The sequence below is a fragment of the Temnothorax americanus genome, unplaced genomic scaffold (genome assembly GCF_048541705.1).
Source record: "Temnothorax americanus isolate GAGA-0224 unplaced genomic scaffold, ASM4854170v1 Scaffold16, whole genome shotgun sequence".
NCBI lineage: Eukaryota > Metazoa > Arthropoda > Insecta > Hymenoptera > Formicidae > Temnothorax > Temnothorax americanus.
In genome coordinates this window covers 944,271-964,283 of record NW_027509297.1, presented here as the reverse complement: position 1 = coordinate 964,283, position 20,013 = coordinate 944,271, and the positions used below count along the sequence as shown (strand labels likewise).

The following is a 20,013-nucleotide window of genomic DNA, read 5'->3' as shown; positions in this document are numbered from 1 at the left end:
TTTAATGAGTAATATTATAAACATTTAATACTATTTTTTTTAACTCTCGCAGGCCACACTTATTTTTTGCATAAGTGTAAGCCACACTGGGGTCTGGAGGATTTCAACCATTTTTCGTTCACAAGTTTCGAAAAAAATCAACGTATTGATATATAAATATATTTATTTTTAATTATTACTAATTAATTTTTATTACTAATCTAGTTTCAAATTAAATGAGAAAAAATTAAGTTCTGACCGAAATGTATATATTCTCAATTTGCTTTTAATTTTAGCGAGTTTCTTTTCTTATTATTTTAACTAATTTTTTCATTAGGTATTATTTGCAAAATCTATCTGTTTCTATCTGAAATATCTCATAAACAATTCTAAAAGAAAAATAGCATAAAGTCTTCCTTGTTCCCATTAAAATCATTAAAGTGTATAAAGAGTATATACGTAAAGCACATTTCTCAAGCTCTCTTTAGCTGTACATAAGTGGTAATATTATCTTTCACAAGAAAAATAATTTTCTTCATAAAATTTTACATATTTACATCATCATCAGAAGCTTCAAAGAGAAACGATAACAGCGAAAGTAAACAATGTCTTATTATTCGCATTTTCAACCACGCGATGATGAAGCGTTGTCAAAAAGAAACTCGATTTTTCTTACGTCTCGCTGATGACGCGTGTATTCTTTCTTTCTCATTCTTTTCCTCTTTTTCTTCTCTCTTTCTCGCTGACGGATGAAAACTCAGCAACAGATTGCTCCCCTGTGCAACGCAGCCTCGCTACATCCAACGAGCTGGGCGTTCGCTTCCATGTAAGTGTGACAAGTTCATTCAAACAGGCAATCGAGTTTGCATCCACCACCTTCCGGCGCGGGCGCTTCGTTCGTTAACGCGCAATCTCCTCTTCGACAGGAGAACTATCGTACAAGGAGAATCGACTCTTTCCTTCTCCCGTTTGGCGGCGGAACGATCCCTTCTTGCTGCGATTAATTTGATGTTGCGTGCAGCCATTATGATTTTTTTTTCCGATATTCCCGTCAGACTTAATAAAAATTTATATATTCCCCATCAGAAGTTTCAAAGAGAATAATAAGAATGTTATATTGTGGAAGAGCAACCTTATATTAGCCTTATATTATCTTTTGGCTCTTAAATACGCGCGAGATTTATAAATTGAATCTATTTGTTTCTCAATGACATTCAAATTTGAAGAATTCTAATCTATTCTAATCTATCTCAAACAGCGAGATTTATAATTAATTTTGTAAAAATTAACTTCTTATCGTTTTAAAAAAATATATAGGACGTACAGTGTACTACAGATTTGAGATTATATACGTACGTGTGAATATGTGTGTGTGTGTGTGTGTGTATGTGCGCATGCTTAACTCTTTCATTATTGGAAGGTAAATTAATTATCTCAATTTTTAGGTTTTAATCCCAAGCAACTGATTTTTTATCTCATAGATTATACCTATACCTGTATAATTTCAGTAATATAAAAATTGTTCACTCCTTTAATTCATATACCTATATGGTTGAAAAACTACTTTGAAGTAATATCATTACTTCTCTCCATAATGGAAAGCTTAAAGGGAAACGTTCGCTACAGTTTCTGTTGGATTTCAATAAATTTCAATTATATATTCTAACTCAAGATAGAAAACATGTATTTCTTTCACACGCATTTCATTGCAGATTTGGGGATTATCTGCAAAAGTAACCCGACATATTTTTAGTTTTATTTATTATTTAATTCGACTGGATATCGCCAAATGCGTATATAGTAAAGAAATTTTAACTATGACATTTTAAAAATTTAACATCGGTCTCCATTAGAGTAATAATTTAAAAACATAATTTACTGCATGTTAACTATGCTTTATAAATTTAGCCGTGATTTACCTTTTGAAACATTTACATAATTGTATATTACGTGTAACTTTTTGTTCCTGTTTGCCTGACCTAAATTTAAAAAGAAAAAGCAGTGTCGGGAGCTTAATCTGAAGAGCGGAAAATATCAAAAGTCATGCACGAAAAAACATGGATCAAGAATCATTTTAATCAGGCTCATTCTCGTATCATCTCAATCTTTTATTTCTCTTCTTTTTACTTAGACATACGTATATACATGTACAATAATTTTATATCGTCGCAGTCTTACACACTACCTAACACCGTTTTGTTTCTACTCGTTGGATCCTTTTTAATCAATTCTGATGAGTCTCGAATATGGGAATTAAAACGTTTCCACGATGCGCGTTGCAATTTCTGGTCAGACTATTTCTCAAAAAATGTCAAATCGCACGCAATGCGCGCGAAAAAAAACTCGTTCCTTCATCTGATTGTATCAATAATTATAAGTATTAAGTACGCATTTTAAATGATATATAAGAATATTTCATATATTTCTAAATTCAATTGGTCAAGATGTCTTCTAATTAGATTTAAAAAAATACTTTAGCAAACCATATTGACGTTATAGATAGCAAAGATGTCTTTCAGTATATCATGGTTATAATTTGAAAAATGATCCGATCACATCGTCAATTACATTATTTTCCTACTGGTTCCTATGTTTTCTATCATATCTTATAAGTAAAATTTAGAATCCCAACACCAAACTCTAAACTTCAGCAATACTTACAGAAACTTTACATCAAAGAAAGAAGTTTGGTGGAGTTCATAAGAAGCTTATTTGATTAAAAATAGCTAAGAGAAAATTTTAATCAAACTTCGCGAAATTCGAATTCCATCAAATATTGAACTTTCTGAAACAAAACAAAGATTTGAACTAGAAAAAGAGTAAAGAGAATATTCGATAGGATGGTTGTTTCTTAATTATCAAAAGTTATAATATCAAACAAAAATTTTAATAATCAATAAATTTTGATGAAATTCGAATTCTTTAAAATTCGATGGAACTCAAAAAATTAAGTTCAATCAAATTTATTCGCTCGTGACTCGCTTTCTTTCGCAGCGAGTCGTAATACTGCTTTTAATCTATGAAATAGAGCCTCTATATCACGAATCTTATCATCAATCTCAATTCTCTATCGTTCTCCACGCACACATAACATATCGCTGCAAATAAATCAACAATACTGCGTACACTCGGATGTGTAAAGACAATTTATATCTTCTAAAACTTACAACAAAAGTGCATTTTATACAACATTTGTTTCCACCTAAAACTAAAAAATTTTCTCAAAACCAGAATATAATTAAACAAAAAGTTATAAATATATATTCTCATAATTCTAAACATCCAATTTATTAATATTTAAATAAACAAAATATAAAATGTTTGCATGTCTTTTTGCTATATTTCAGAATGGAAATCGTTTTTATCGTCTCAAATATCCGAGAAATAAACAGTCAGAAAATATATTTTAATTCTATTTGACATTATACAGATAAACGCGTATGGTAGACTAAAATCAGTCATTGATATTTTAATAACTGTGGAGACTCGAAATGAGATATCAATAATTAATAACTCCAACGCGCTGAATTTACCGCATGAATATTTATTTGGGCCCAATTTTACATATTCGCACATGCTGTGCAACTAATTTAGTTGTAAATTAACATAGAACTTCGTCAAATAAAATCGTGAAATTCAATAAATGATTATTCCAAAAGTATCAAATATTAATTGTAACACGTGAAAAACACAAATGTCTGAATGACACATATCTGTTGGTAAAGATTAAAATTTGTACTATTGTAAAGCAAATCGAAGTTTATAGTCGTCCTACGTACGTGAGACTCTTGCATTAACGTCGTGCAATTAACGTCTACTATCTTACAAGTTTGATTTACCTGAATGTCTTTTATTTGTACAGAGTAAATGGAAGTAGGCAATTTACTAATTGTAATCGCGTAACGATTACGATGCCACACTGCTCCACATTAATCAATAGAAGCTCCCAACAAGATTTGACGCGTTGCTCAACGCAATCGTCGTAATCATGATTAATTGCAGATCATATCTGAAAGCTGATATCTCACGAGACACAAACTTGGAAAACGTCGCTCACTCGTTTCACTTGAGTTATGTTGCGCAATAATAACGTTTTCTCTTAGTGTTATAGTGAACGGGACATCGTCTTATAGATTTTTAGCAACCGGCATCAGTTTTCATTGAAATGTCACAATTGCGAGAAATTAAAAGTTTCGGTGGCGGGCCACGCAGTATAGACAAATTAAATTTTCTCGAGCGCACATTGGGCTATCATATGTTTACTTTCAGTTACATGTAACACCTCGCATTGACACGCATAACTCGCACGACAAGCCGAACATGTAACGTCATTATAAATCAATTCATTGCGCGAATGCGGATGCGTCGCGTTCATCGAACAGCGAACCATGCACCAACAATAACGGTTATGATTCGCATCATCGCTCCAAAGTTGCTGTTCTTTTTTCGGATTACCGCAATGCATATCGAAATTATAAAGAGCAAGCACCCAACTGTGAAGTTTTTCGTCTTGATTTTCGTAGGAATAAATCTTTCGCGAATATATAATTTTGATTCTGCTTAAACAAGTTACGAAAAGTTAAATGTGTGCATTGAAAGTTGTGATAACTCTATTGTGATTCTAAACATTCATCGATCGCCATATTAAGTGTCATAATGATAATGATACACGAGACATTGCTACGATACGAGATTTATTACCTCCGTTATTTTTAAGAAAATCTTCGACATTATACGCGTACTACGATAACGAGCAGCTATAACGCGAAACTCGATACCTGTCTCGTCTGTTCAGCGCCGTCGGCACTCTTCGGAACAATCGCTAAACATTGTCTGTTACATGATAACCTGTTGCAACAAGATTATAATCGCCATGAATTTTTCGATTCTTTCATCATTCTGAATATGCCAACAATTATTAATAATGTTAATAACTAGATAAATAAACAATATCTCACCATGAAACAATTGGAAAGTCTGAAATAAAGATCTGCTCCTTTATATTTTAATTCTATAGTATAATAAAAAAAATTAAAAAAATATGTAAGATAAATTTAACTTCAAAATATGCAAAGAAATATCCGTTAAAAGTAACAATAAATAAGTATTAGTGTGAAATAAAATTGTGATAATCAAAATAAAAAATAATACTAAAAGAAATAATAAAAGTAGCCGACTCTTTATAATTTGTAACTCTGTTTTCATTTAAAAAATTGTTCAAAACTTTTTCCAAGTATATTCCGTAAAACACATCAATTGTATTACGAAGGAAAAAGATATCTCGGTTATCTGGATGTTTTCACAAATACACTGATTTACGACGAAAAACTCGAAACTGTACATTTATAACAATATTTCGCTTTCCGTCGTGTTCCGAGTACCGATATTTCCGCGAGTCAACAGATCGAAAGTTATGAATTGCTTGCCATATTTACGTTCCGCTTTCCAGAGAACAGAATTTAGAACGAAAAAGAAAAGCATTCGACTCAGACTCGTTTTTTAAAAAAACACTACTGACAAGAAATCATTAGAAGAGATCACGTTTATTCGGGCGTTCCGTCTTTCGAATAGCGCGTTTGACATCGTGTCGGGTTGTAAGTACACGCATTCGACAAGCCGCTCCGCCCATCTCGAGGATGGTGCTAGTCACCTAATTTAAGCCGAATTTATACAGAAAGGGTAATTCACGCATAGGTATCGATATCTACATCACTCTCGCCGCCGTTCTTTCACCGCGTATTTTCTACTTAAAGAAAAGATCCGATTCTAGCGTACCGCTATAACTACTTGGTCTGACTAGCGATCAGTAGTAACTACTCGGTCTGACCGTTATCTAGCAGTGACTACTCGGCCCGACCATTTACCAGTACTAACTACTCGGCGTACTAGCACCGGAGACTTTCTTTAAATAATGGTCTCGTTATCAGACGATAATTGAAATTTTTCATCACCTTTAATTTCCTCTTGCGTCAGACGCGAATAAAACACACACGCAAACGTTATTGCGTCATTCGTTCAATCTGATTTTAAATAGCAGCCGATACTTGTGTTCCACGTCAAGTCCATTTTGCATTTACGTGTTTCCTTACATTTTCTCGCCCGTTGCATCCAGCGACATTTATCACTGACGTATCTGACATTGTTACCTCTTTAAGTGGCCAAGTCGCGTTTCGCCCGTAGATATTTCAACATCATCCCTTCACCCCGATCCGTTTTTCTCGCGCACGTTTCATTCACCGTCTTACTTTGCGTCCACTGGCAATGAAAAACGCCCGATATTGGCGTCTTTCATCTCGTGGATTCACGCGAGACTGCTTTTTAATAAACGTTTCTCCCTCGCAACGGCCCCTGATAGGGGCACCTCATATTTTTGTCGGAAATGGCAATTTTCTTACTGCCGTCGGCGCGTTTCGATTACGGAAGATCCTAACGCGCCGCATTCGGAAAAGTTTTAGATTCTGTTTTGTACAGTTGTGTGGATCAAACTCATTTACAGTTGAATATCTACACATAAAGTATACACATAAAATAACATACAGCAATCACGAATTTAACGGAACGTCTTTGGTTTCAACACGACTGTTATACGTTCCCTGGGATTATTATCTTCGACGTTGACTAATTTTAAGTTCGACATTGACTTGCCGCTCATATCTCTCTATGTTACATCTTGAATTAAGCAAATGGTATCCGTAGATCCAACGTGATCACGCTCGACGAGTTCGTGGTTCTCCTTAATACAAAAATCCAATTCCTCGTTATTTCAGCGCTGTCAATGTTTTAGACGAGGGTTCTGAAAGGCGACAATTCTCGGATATCTATCTTCGTCGTGTCTTATCCATTTTCTCATTCCGGTAAAAGAATCGATTAAAATAAAAAAAAAAATTCCAGAACATAATGTTTCGGAAAGCTGATGATGTTAATATTCTCGAACGTCGAAGTGTCCCAAATTCCTTTTACGTCAACGTTGATTGATGATAGCGGTGACTTCGGTAAATTTTCTTACGAAACGAAATTACTTATATAGGAACGATGTTTCGTCCGATGCTTTCGTACAAAGTTCCTGTTGAACTTGATATTGCACATCGACCTCATTATGTATCATGGAGTAAGCTATAAACGAGAGTTCCGTATTTATCTTGTTATCCGCTCGCACGTTTGGCACACGTGTTTTCGCGAATGTTTCCACTTCCGCCTGAATCGCTTCAAATAACCGAGAAGTCCTTTTTTACGCGGCAACTGCAATCGCGTACTTTTGCAAAATGCGAGCCGTCAACGATGCTTAGCCAAAGTACATCTCACTCGTTCGCGAAACTTTTTAATCGCGCACGAAGACGAACTCGTTATAATGATTCCAACGATTCTCCTCAGAATCCACTCCGGGCTTTAGCTGCTCGGAGTTGCTCCCGGCGGTGCCGGAGCCGCAGCTACCCGCTAGCCGGAAGCCCTGCTCCTGCAACATATCGAAGGCCTGTTCGATGACGCTGTGCTTCAAGAAAAAGCGCGATGTGTAGCGATCGGACATGCCGTGGTCGGGATCGCGACTTTCGTTCAGCGTTTCGCCGAAGACGTCCCGGCAGAGTGCCACGCGGCCGCATACGAGGATCCTCGAGAGCTTGCGGAACTTGACGTCGGCTAGGCCCTCGCGACCGAAGGCAAAGCTGCCCCGATAGCCGATGGTGATGTATCCTGGCGCGCGTTTGCCAGTCGCGCCGCCGGCTTGTCCGCCGGAATTCTCCAAAATTGCCTTCTCTAAACCGGGCAGACCGTAGAAGTTCGCCTCCTGTTTGAGCCTTTCACGCTCGCGAAAGCCCTCGGGTAAAACGAGCGCCTGATTACGCAGGAAATCCAATACGTAACGGAAAAGCACGCCGTCGCGGTCCAGAAAATATTTGCCCTTGGCATCCTTTTCCACGGCGGATTTGCCAGTGAAGAGCGCAGCCAAGTGAGAATCGCTCTCGCGGGTCAGCGTAGTCAAAGCAGTGGTGTAGAAGACGCCGCCCACGTTCAACTCTACCACGCTCGGCATCGTTTCCTGTTGCTCCTGGTCCCCCATGCTGCGACTGGCGCGACGTAAGAGAGAGAGAGAGAGAGAGAGAGAGAGAGAGAGAGAGGAAGAGAGCGACAGAGAAAGACGGTAGCAGCTGGTCGCGTGGACCGTCGAAACTACTCGTCGACGCCGACGAAACGATCAGACACCACAAGTGGAAGGCTCACAGCTGAGAAATTCCCAGGAGGATTAAAGATGACAAAGGATCACGCGACAAAAGACGACACAGAACTGCACTTTGCTCGGTGAAACGTTACGCGACACTCGCGCAGGACGACGAGAGGCAGGAAGACCACAAGGTCGACGACCTAGGAAATCCCGGAGTCGATCGCGACAGACTAGGTAGTGCGGAAGATGATCGCTCTTCGAGATTCTGACCGATGAGGAAGAACAGACTGCTCCTAGGACCAACTTCGTCGTGTACGCACGTGATGACACGTTTTCGGCGGTGCTCGTTGAAAAGCCGGGCTGATCGGATTCCGGTCTCGGCTCCGGTACACGTTATTTATTCGCGCGACTCGCACACGAATTAAATATCCGGTACTCGCAGAAGTGATCGTAACGGCGAGGAACGACCGACTGCGCCCACGTCGGAGCGACGTCGAAAACCGGAGCTTGTCTCGCTCGGGTCTCTTGGCTGATGCGCGCTTCCTCGCCTAAGTGGTTGGCGCGCGCGTCAGGACGCACTCTCCGCTCCGCTCGCTCTTCCGTGTCGCGAGGGTAACGCGGACGTAATGCTGCGCTGCCGCGGCGCAGCGAGAACACGCGTCGTGTCATCGCGCAGCCACCGATATCGCGCGACAACGCGCGCGCACCACCCCCCCCAAGAGTCAACCATTCGATTCTCACCCTCGGACGAGGCTAGTCACGATCAGGACTCCTCTAGGGTGCGCTTATCTCCAGCCTACCCTGACTAACTCTATACGCAAGCTAAATCCTCCGCGATTCGTTCCGACATATATTTCGGCGTATCCTTCGTCGCGAATTCTGCCGTAATCTGGGTTACTCCGATTTATTCCGTCATACTCTAGCAAGTTGACGCGACTCAAGTTACTGATGCTTGAACCTCACCCAAATCGTGAGAGAGATTCGTGATTGTATATATATATTTTTTTTCGGAAGGAAATCACAAACTACAAGTGTGATGAAAAATGTACACTCTAAAAAAACCGGATATTCTCTCGTTCGCAGATTTCGATATCGTTCTATTATAACAGGTATGCTTATATTACACTGTATCTCTCATCCGTTCAATATCTGCAAATATTGAACACGTAACAATGTCAATATGCAAAGCGATTAATTATCACACGTAGACAGTTATACATTGCTGACATAAGTGCATGCTCGTTTTAGTCTAGTTGATACTCTCCAAGATTGATTACAAATAGACAAAATTTTTTAAAGAACACACAGTTTTCATTCGACATTAATTGCAGATCCTAATTTTCTTTTTCTTTTTTTATATATGAATCAAAAAGAGAAAATATTGTCTTGTTTTTTTAAATGTAAATAATTACAAATGAATAGAACAATATATGTATTAATAAGTATACTATTACAAATATATTTTGTTTACTTTTCTCTCACGATTGCTCATGAGTTCTCAAAAAGTAAATCATGTTTAATCTAGTTATATTGCAAATTTCGAAACTGCAAATTGTTGTAATTTTCGATATTGATATATGGCATTGAAAAAAATCAGGCTCATTGTTTTTTGCGACGACAGAGAATCAAGCTATGAGAAGAGTATTATATTCGTTTTTATAAAAAGATTTCAAAGTTCTTTTTTAAGATTCACTTATTTATTTTTTACAATTTCTTACAGCGAAAAGTTGCATCGTAAATATCTTTGACTTGATATAATAAGTTTTCTTCAATAAATTTATACAATCTTGTAATATACATTTGTTAAGAAATAATATGTTTCTCAGAAAATGTATAATATTACGTAATAATATTACGTAATAAAATTAAAATAGTAGAAAAAATAAAGATTTTTATATAGATCATGTATCAGGAAAAATATATTTCTACGAGATAAAATATAAAATTATATATATATGATTTATAAATTAGAATTTAAAAGCTATTATAATTATTCATAATTAATATTTGTTCATTTACTTTTTCGTAATTCTAAACATTCGTTAAGAAACTATATTTTGTCTTATGAAATTGTAATTTTCTCATACACAAACGTGTAGCACTTGTTTCTCAAATGAGATCAAAAGTAAACAGATAGAAACCTTAGAAAAATTGCGCACATGCAGCGTATGTGTGTGCTTGCTCGCGCGTGTAAGTGGAGTAATAAAGCTGTAATATAAAACTGTATATAAAACATAAATCCTTATTTTGTTACGCTACTTTATTTTATTACGTAATATCGTATTTTCTTGGAAAAATATTATTTCTTAAAGTGTATATTACACTTGGATAGTATAAATTTTCAAAAAAACTTATATAAAATCTAAATCTACGATGCAATCTACAATTTCGCCACATGATCTAATAAGAAATAAATCCTTTCAAAAGCAATCTCAAAATTTTTTTACGAAAACGAATATAATATTCTTCTCATAGCTTGATTTCCTTTCATTCAAAAAGCCATACAATTAGTACATTAAAGTAGATTAAATTGCAATTAAAAGAAGCATTAGAAGCAATGCAATAAAATTGGAGTAGACGTAAATTTATACACTCAGCGTTATATGTCTTCGCGTCCAAAGTTAAATACATCCAAATCAAATTTATTGCGGTGTGTGTGTATATATATAAACACACAACAAATTCATTTAATATATATATTTTCATGAGTTTTAGAACTGTGACTGTGACAGTTTGTAAAAATTTATAAACGTAACGTTAAAGAATAAAATAAATCATGTGATACACAAATAATATTAATATTAAATAATATTATTAAGAAAATGACGTCATAGAGATTAAATGACCCGCGCGCAAGCGCTACCATATGATGACATCATAGAGAAGACTGCACTAAATTCAATACCAAACTGGAACGCGCAAGCTTTTATTTTGCTCAGTCAAGGCTATGCAAGTGCGATAGTTAGCTAAAGATAGACTTCCTTTATCTAACCAAGATACGCCGATTACCTATCTATAAACGTACATACTATCAATTCTAAAAACATTTATCTTTGCAAAAACATTTTTCGCTTCAAGTTTCTTTAAATGAATCGAACGTTTAAATATGACAAATTTCAGAACCAAAAAATTGATTTATGCCAAAAAATATTCAATTTACACGTATGTATGCGTGCGTGTAGATGAAAGCAGATAAAAAATTTCTAATAAATTGAACATTTCAATTAATTATCAACTGAAATGAATTACTAAGTGAAATGGCACGGTAAACGTCAGTTTAGAGTAAAAAAGACTTATACTCTTACTTATTTATGTACATTTATTTGCATATTGCTATCGAGCGCGCGCGCGCGCGCAGAAGATTGAAATAAAAAATACTTTAATACTCACCGGTAAGAGAGAGATACACAGCAGCCGAATTGTAGCACTTGATCTGTATAACACACAAATATATATTCAAATTAAAGCAGTGTGTTCAAAATTAAATATTGTAGTCGATAATATTTGAAAAAATAATTGTTCCTCATGTTTTAAACTTTTTATTCGTCTTCTAAACAGATATATATTTAATTAAATAATGCTGATATGCAAAAAATAATTACCGCGATTACCGCTTATCATTATTGCACATTTCAATTAACTCGTTCACATAAAAGCAATCTGTGAGAAATATTACAGTCGCACGAAACTGTTACATGTTTGCATCGACATGATGGTACTACGTGATAATAACGCTACTGTCACACGGAGTTTACTTGACTGTATTGTCGCATATTCGCGTTCGATCGATATTATACTGTATTTAACGGCACAAAGACATTGCAAATACGCGCATCAATATATTGTAGAATTGAATCGAGCCGGGGCCTTAAAACCGCCACTTAATATACGATAAGTGATAAGTAAATAATTACCCCATGATTGCTTCGGCGTCGCCCGATGCCTTCCCCGGGCCTCCTCCTCCTCTCTCGACTGTCCCCGTTCCTCCTTCTTCGTGACACGCGCACACCGCATTCGCTCGCGAAAACACGGTTAATCTGAATTAATCGCGGACGCGCGACACTCTACACGGCACTACCGACGCGACGTCAATCGCACGCGCCATGCATTTTATTATACCACGACGGAAGAATAACGCGGGAATAAGGTAGCGATCAAGTACGCACGAATAAGTTACACAGTCCGCTCGCCACATCGGCGTCGTATAATATGGCGACGGAGGGAATTCGTAAGTCGCGCGGCCAACTTCACTTCACGTATCGGACAACCTGCCGCGCCAATGCTACACCTGTTGCTCGTGGCTGCACTTTCCGTGCACCTTACGCGCGTTGAAAAAAAAAAAAACAATAAACTCGTGCCGATTATTCTACCTCGTGAATAGATATTTTCGAAAAACATGGTTCTTGTTCTCGCCTTTAATTCTTTGTCGGATCTAAATATAGAATCTAATGTAATAATCAAGGATCCCTGAATGCTTACTCTGAGCTTTTTCGACTGAGCGCAGCCTACAGTAGAACAAAAAATGTTATCAGCTGAACGTTTCATGCAAAAAGAGACACCCGTTAGAACAGTAGTGTAGTATATCTGCATGACCCAGCCAGTAATCATTGATTTCTTCGAACTATAATAGCGTTCCGTGACAACACGATATTAAATCCAACGGAAGAACTATAAAGTACTCGAGTCCTTGAGAGTCTCGAGAGAGAGAAGAACGAGAAGTGCGACTTGCGATTTGCGATTGCGAGAGTTGCGACTTGCGTCGCGTCACTCGCGTCACGCGTCACATCCTCACCTTCCCACCGCCGCTTGAACCAATCAGCGGCGTCGCGCCGTCGCTCACTAGAGCGCGCGCGCGCTGCGCGCTGCGCGCACTGGCGCGCAGTCGAGCAGTCGAGCTCGCTCGGTCGTAATCGCGTAGTCGCGTGAATTCGCGTAGTGGTAGTATTTCTTATTACATGTCGTTGCATCGAGGTGGGTGGTGTTGGGTGGTGTGCGATGGCTGGTGATTCGACGTCGCTGCGTCTGCTGCTAAATCATGCTAAATACTCGTCGCTTTCAGGTACGCATTTGTTTAATCTATCGGCGCGATGACGTCAAATACGCGGTACTCATTCCGAACTGAAATCGTCTTCGCAGATTCACGCATGTGAACAGCTGGATGTTTCATCGACAATTGGAAGGTGGAGCGACGACAACGAGGACTCCGCGGGATAGGACGCTCGCTTGTTGGGCTTTGTTTTGTTGACACTTCCACGTGTGCGTACGCTCATCGTTGACTCACTCTTCGATCGTATACATCGAAGTTTCACGGAGGATGGAGGCGCGCAAGAGGACCCCCCAGCACGAGGACACCTCGGTCGGGAACAAGCTGCAGAACCGCACCTGGAGCTACGGTAACGACAGCGAGGAGGAAGAGATCGCCAGCGAGAACACTTTGCTGAACGAGGCCAGCGAGCAGAGGTTCGTTCAACGCGAGATTGCTTATCAAAATTGTCATTCGAAGCCGAAGACTGTTGTATTTGCCACTTATCACGAGCGCTATTAAATTACATTGATAATTAGGTTGATGGCGTATAATAGACTTGGTATTATTGCATTTCTTTGTCTCACAACCGAGTGGACTCTGCTCTGTTATTTTATAATATAAAAACGTTGATTGTATAAACGTTGATAACATAAAGTCATAATATAAGTTGATATTAGATGCTTTCCATTTACATCAAAACTCAGATAATTCTCACTTGTGACATCATTCTGTCTTTATTACTCATTAATTGCCAAAAAGGATAGAACGACGTCACAAGTGAGAATTATCTGAGTTTTGATGTAATGGAAAGCACGTAATATGTAAACAAAGCAACGCTTATATCAGTTATAATGGGAGCTTCCCAGCAAGCGACACAAGTGTCGTTTTGTCTTTGTTACTCATTGCCAAAAAAGAAAGATAGAACGACGTTTGTGTCAACTTGTGTCGCTTGTTGGAAAGCTCCCAAAATAAACGTTGCTTTGTTTAGTTTTTTTGACATTTTTGTTTTTACAATCCAAATGCGCGAATATTCCGCGATAAAATTCTTAAGCAATAGCTTGGAAGAAATCACAACCAATTCTACTTCATGTAAGTATTAGAGACTGTTCGGAAAATATATGAGCGGACCATGTAAAAAAAAAACTTGCTTATATCTGCCACATAATCGTCAACGAAAAACGTAAATAAAAATTTATAAATTGCATCATTTTTTACCACAAAGAATATAATATATCGTCTATTTTTTTTTACATATATTTTCCTAACAACAATTGTGTTTAAGAAATAAACACGAATCTTGGCATTGAATACAATGCACGTTTAATATCATACAAGTCTTTGTATGTATTTTGATTCTTATACCAAATATAAATGTATTAGATATTTCATATTTATGCTATCGAAATAAGGTATGTTGCAAAATTTGTCTATTTGACATTATTATCGTTAAAAACACATTGTTTTTCAATCAGTAATATTACTGTGCTAATTTCATTGATTCGTTATTATAATTAACTCTTATGAATCCAACTTATATTGTTTATTTTGAATTTTTTCTACATTTTTATGCAAATACATTACTGTTAATATTGAATCTGATAAAAATAATTTTTGTTGGTACAAATTAATCATAATTTGATAAATTAAGAGTAATTTCTTATATGACATAATCCCATAATTATGCATTAACATTCAGTAGAAGTTATTATAGTATTATTAATAACTACTTGCTTGTATGTAATCTATTTAACTTCTAATTCACTAGTCTCGACGTATTCTCACAGATAAGATAAGTACCAGATATGCACTTTTTTTTATTTAAAGTAATTTATGATCAATCAACAAAAAATCACTATCTACAATAACTGACATATGTTTTACCACGCTGCGCCTACGTGAATACCTATAATCTCTGCTTAAATACATGTTATCACATTTTCAAGTATTATATTATACCATTCTTACCATACTCAGAAATGTCGTCATTATCACAAACTAGATATTTTAATCAAGAGTGTCTTAGCTTTGCGTACGAGATTGATTGAATTTTCTGTGAATAGAAAAAAATCTTTTTATTTATTCCTGTATATCAGTTACAAAAATGTAAGGCGGATGAAGAAGGAAAAAAGAAGCCAATAACAACTAATAGAAATCAGTAATATAGCAAAACAATATAAATAAATATCTAAATTAATGTATGATATTATTACTAAGATGAAATATAATTAAAAATTCTTTTTGACAAAAACTATTATCTACATCTTATTACAAAAAAAATATTATAACAGAAAATTACAGATTATTAGAAAACAATATTTATTATAACAGAATTTTACTCATGATTTAATATAATAAGCTTTGATATTATATTTAGAAAGTTTCATGGAAATGCTATATGAAATAATAAATGTAAAATGCATTTTATGTATTATAGGCAAAATCATTCTACGCCACTGGAATGCAAGACTTGTCCCATTGTGACGTTTGCGGAGGATAAAATGCGGCGCAAACTGCGATTCTTCTTTATGAATCCGGTCGAAAAGTGGCAAGCGAAACGACGTTTCCCTTACAAGTTTGTCGTCCAGGTTATCAAGATCATCCTTGTAACCGTACAGCTCTGTTTATTCGCACACAGCAATTATATGCACGTAAATTACACTTGGGACAACCGAATCACGTTCTCCCATCTTTTTTTAATGGGATGGGAATCTGCTCAAGAGGTATGCAATTTGATTGCATTTTATTCATATATTCATAAATCTAGATGTTTATTTTTTAATGCTCTCTGACAGAAGATGAGAATAACATGAAAGATACTTCAATAATATAATTTATCATATAACTCGAAATAGTTTTAGAAGCTTAAATAATTACTATATTTTCACCACTTTGTGTCTTAATTCGTAACGCCTAGATAGATTATGGCGTAATAAGAAATTATCCCATTTGAATTGATATTTTTCTTTCTTTTTTATTATATCAAATGGTAAGCATATAAATGTAAACTTATGGCGCTCGTAAATGCTTCAGGTACCTGCATATCCACCTGCGACAGGACCGTTGGCTATCTACAAGCGAAGCGATTTTTACGATACTATCGATTACGCTCTACACAGTTATTACAACGTTGACGACGCTATCGGCTCGTACTCCTACATTGCCGAAGACAATTCGGTCGGTCCTGTAGCCCTATGTCTTTATCAGTATAAAGAGGGCATCATATTCGGTTTCAATGAAAGCTACGTGTTTGACAGCGAGATTGTGGAAACATGCATGAACGTCAGTCTCGAGACCTTCAACACGTTTAACTCGTCGCACAATCTTCTGCAAGACAGAAATATTGACGTCAATTTCTCCGCGCTGGTACGCGCCCATCTCAAATTTGCTCTAAAGACTGTAAATCTGAAAGCGGCCGGACCAATGACACCACCCGATTGTTACCGTTTCAACATCAAGATCATCTTTGACAACCGTGATTTCGATGGACAGATGCTGCTCTCGTTAGACGCTGACGCTAGGAAGTTGCAATGCAAAGGTGATACCCGTTACATCACGGACAATCGCATCGAATCGGCGCTAAGGACTCTGCTAAATTTACTTGTCATACTGATCTGTACGATTTCTCTACTGTTGTGCTCGCGAGCGATATACAGAGCACAGTTACTGAAGTTCGAGACTATTAACTTCTTCAAGAAAACGTACGGCACAACGTTGAGCCTCGAAGGTCGACTGGAATTCTTGAACCTCTGGTACATCATGATCATTATCAACGATCTACTTATTATTATCGGTACCGTCATAAAGGAACAAATCGAACGGAAGCACTCCGAGAGTGATCACTGGAATATTTGCAGCATATTTCTCGGAACCGGAAACCTGCTTGTGTGGTTCGGTGTGTTGCGCTATCTTGGCTTCTTCAAGACGTACAACGTTGTCATCCTAACTCTGAAGAAAGCGACACCGAAGGTGGCAAGATTCTTGATATGCGCGGTTCTCATTTACGCCGGTTTTACATTCTGCGGCTGGCTGGTGCTCGGTCCATATAATATGAAGTTTCGCTCCCTCGCGACCACCTCTGAGTGCTTGTTTGCGTTAATCAACGGCGATGACATGTTCGCCACGTTTTCCATCACGTCTTCCAAATCGGCTGTGTTATGGTGGTACTCTAGAATCTATTTATATTCGTTCATCTCGCTGTACATTTACGTTGTTCTAAGTCTGTTTATTTCTGTGATAATGGACGCGTACGACACGATCAAGATCTATTATCGCGAAGGTTTCCCGAAGAACGACCTGCAGACGTTTATAGCTCCATGCACAGATGAGGCATCAAGCGGCATCTTCAGGGACGACTCCGAGAGAAGCAACTTGACAGAGTTGTTTGATCGGTTCTGTTGTTGTCGGAAAAGGCCCTTTTACGGATCCTTTTCAGAGTCGGACTCCTCAACTAAATCCGAGCAAGTATGCGGCGGAGCCATCTGCGTCTAGCGCGTTAACGAAGAGCACCTGGAGGTGTTACGGTGCTATGGATACGCGGTACGACATTAAATCGGTTGCATCAATATCCTCAGTTTAGTCAATTTACAATTTTTTTTGCCTTGATTTGAATTTCAATAAAGAAAAGTTAATTGTATACAATTTTTCGTTACACTATACTCGGCTTTTTTTATGTAATTGGTACAGATTGTATCTTTATAAAGAAAATTATAATTACTAGAAAAAATGTAACAATCTTTAAAAATTCTTTAAAAATAAGAAGCTTCTCTTTTACAAAGTAAAAATGAATATTTTTTATCGTTAATGTATAGTTTCGATCTTTCTTAAGTATTAAAACATAGATCATCGAGTAACATTCAGGAAGAAAGTTGGTTGTAATTGAATGTTGGTGCAATCGGATCGATGAAGTATTTTCATGAACATTTATAATATTGGTAGTAAATTTATTCGACAATCGCGACACATTTATGCAACGCGAGACATTTCTGTTACTGCCATCTAAGTTTAATTTATGTAATATTTTACAAAAACATTTATTATAATAGTACGATTATATTAGGTTCCCCTTTTATTTTGATTTTTAATAGATATAAAATAATTGGTTGCTACAGAAAAAGCAAAATTAAATAATTTTCTACTGAATGCTTCCTAACAGTTCATTAACTTCCAACACGTTGACTGAGTCATTTTTTCAACATGTTAAAAATACGTAAAATAAGTGTCGCAAAGCATAAACAAACGCGACAAAAAAAGAGCGTTGAGCGAAACCTCTAAATTGTTAACCGATGCAAAGTAAGGCCAAAAATTTGTGTACAGTATTTTATCGAAAAAATTCTTGTACATTTGCATGTATGATATGATTAGATATTTATTATTGTACTTCGTAACCGTAAATATGTCTTACACTTTCAGAACCCATGTAGAATTTATGTAACATACATTGCTCTTGCGATAGATATAATATTAATAAATAATAGTCTTGAAAGAAGTAAAGTAGGGGTGATTAGAAATCTCATACAAGAGTTGCAGCTTAATTGTTACGTAGACCAATTCAGTGTTCTGTACCAAAGTTATAAAAAGAATATTGAATATATAATTTAAGTAAAAATTACTCGAGTGATTAAACTGTGTGTATGTATATATACATATATACGTACACACATGCACGTACACATATGTATATCAAGCACAACTATAAGCTTATTCCACATAAAATTGATGTCATAGTAATATCGAATATTATAAATCATCCAATTAATAAATTACATGATTATAATGGCCATAGTTCTGATGTATATGTGTGTGTACTGTATTAAAAATCTTTGTATCAAGCATAAGATAAACTTGCACAAGAGTTACCTTATACATAGAAATATATTTATATTTCATTGAAGTACAATAAAAACGCCATTTTTTCTAATATCTGTTGTAAACGTCTTTACTTTTTGTACCTGTGTATTTATGTCTTTTAGATATAAAATTAGAAAAATACTTTTATTTAATTTTTTAAAGCGAGAAATATTGTGCTCCATCGGATTATGTATATTAACAAATGTAAGAATTATTTATTTTAACAGGTCAATGTGATCAACTATCAGCATTAGTCACGCTTAAAATCTTTTTCATTTGTAAGAAAAGGGTGACTAAAAACTGTGACTCGCAGTCTATATAAAAAAAGGAATCAGGTGACCAGAAATAATCATTCAAGGTTCCCAGTCCAGTGACAAAGAGAATGCAGTTTAAACTAGTCGGCATAATGTTATCTATATATATATAAATGAATGTGTATGTGTATGTGTATGTATGTATGTATGTATGTCCTTTATGCACTCTTAAACTATTCGACTGGTTTTGAAAGTATTGTATATGAAGTAGGGGTAGAATTTTACGGGGAACGCCATGATGTATACAGTTTTTGTTACCGATTTTTTTGAAAACCGGTTTTTTTAATTTTTTCAATTTTTCGGGAAATAATTGATGACTGAGAATCTCAAAGAATTATACATGAAATAGGGACAAAATTTCCCGGGGAGTGCTATAAAGTGTACTATTTTTTGTTACCAATCTTTTTGGAAACCGGTTCCAAATGACCAAATCTCAAAGAATTGTATATAAAAACAGGGAGGGAAAGAAAGAGGGGGAGAGAGAGAGAGGGAGGGAAAGGGAGAGAGGAGTAAAGGGATAGAGGAAGATAAGGAAAAAGAGAGAGAGGGGAGAGAAAGAGAGAGAGAGAGAGATTATTTGCGTGTTTTACTACATATGTCCTCCGGGGCGAAGCCCGGGTAATCAGCTAGTGAACAATAAAAATCAATAAATCTAGTTTCAAGTCCGATGAACATTTGCGTAAAACTCA

General features: G+C 36.4%; 3 protein-coding genes across 3 annotated transcripts in view; 1 reads left to right on the top strand and 2 right to left on the bottom strand.

Annotated features, from left to right (window-relative positions):
* The window catches only part of Notum (palmitoleoyl-protein carboxylesterase notum), a 600,456-nt gene extending 588,266 nt beyond the window's left edge, over window positions 1-12,190 (bottom strand). The window contains exons 1-2 of the mRNA XM_077402646.1: window positions 12,052-12,190; window positions 11,528-11,570 (exon numbers count right to left, since the gene is read on the bottom strand). The gene's annotated coding sequence lies outside the window, so the exon portion shown is untranslated. The remainder of the gene's footprint in view (window positions 1-11,527; window positions 11,571-12,051) is intronic.
* Ktl (BTB/POZ domain-containing protein Ktl) lies at window positions 2,067-8,786 on the bottom strand. Its single transcript, XM_077402660.1, has one exon. The coding sequence runs from the start codon at window positions 8,033-8,035 to the stop codon at window positions 7,298-7,300; it is 738 nt and encodes a 245-aa protein (XP_077258786.1). The 5' UTR covers window positions 8,036-8,786; the 3' UTR covers window positions 2,067-7,297.
* An 818-nt stretch (window positions 12,191-13,008) lies between the features above and the next one.
* On the top strand, window positions 13,009-19,082 carry LOC143895495 (mucolipin-3). Its single transcript, XM_077402650.1, has 4 exons — window positions 13,009-13,196; window positions 13,274-13,597; window positions 15,598-15,883; window positions 16,194-19,082. The coding sequence occupies exons 2-4, from the start codon at window positions 13,452-13,454 to the stop codon at window positions 17,649-17,651; spliced, it is 1,890 nt and encodes a 629-aa protein (XP_077258776.1). The 5' UTR covers window positions 13,009-13,196; window positions 13,274-13,451; the 3' UTR covers window positions 17,652-19,082.
* The last annotated feature ends 931 nt before the right edge of the window (window positions 19,083-20,013 follow it).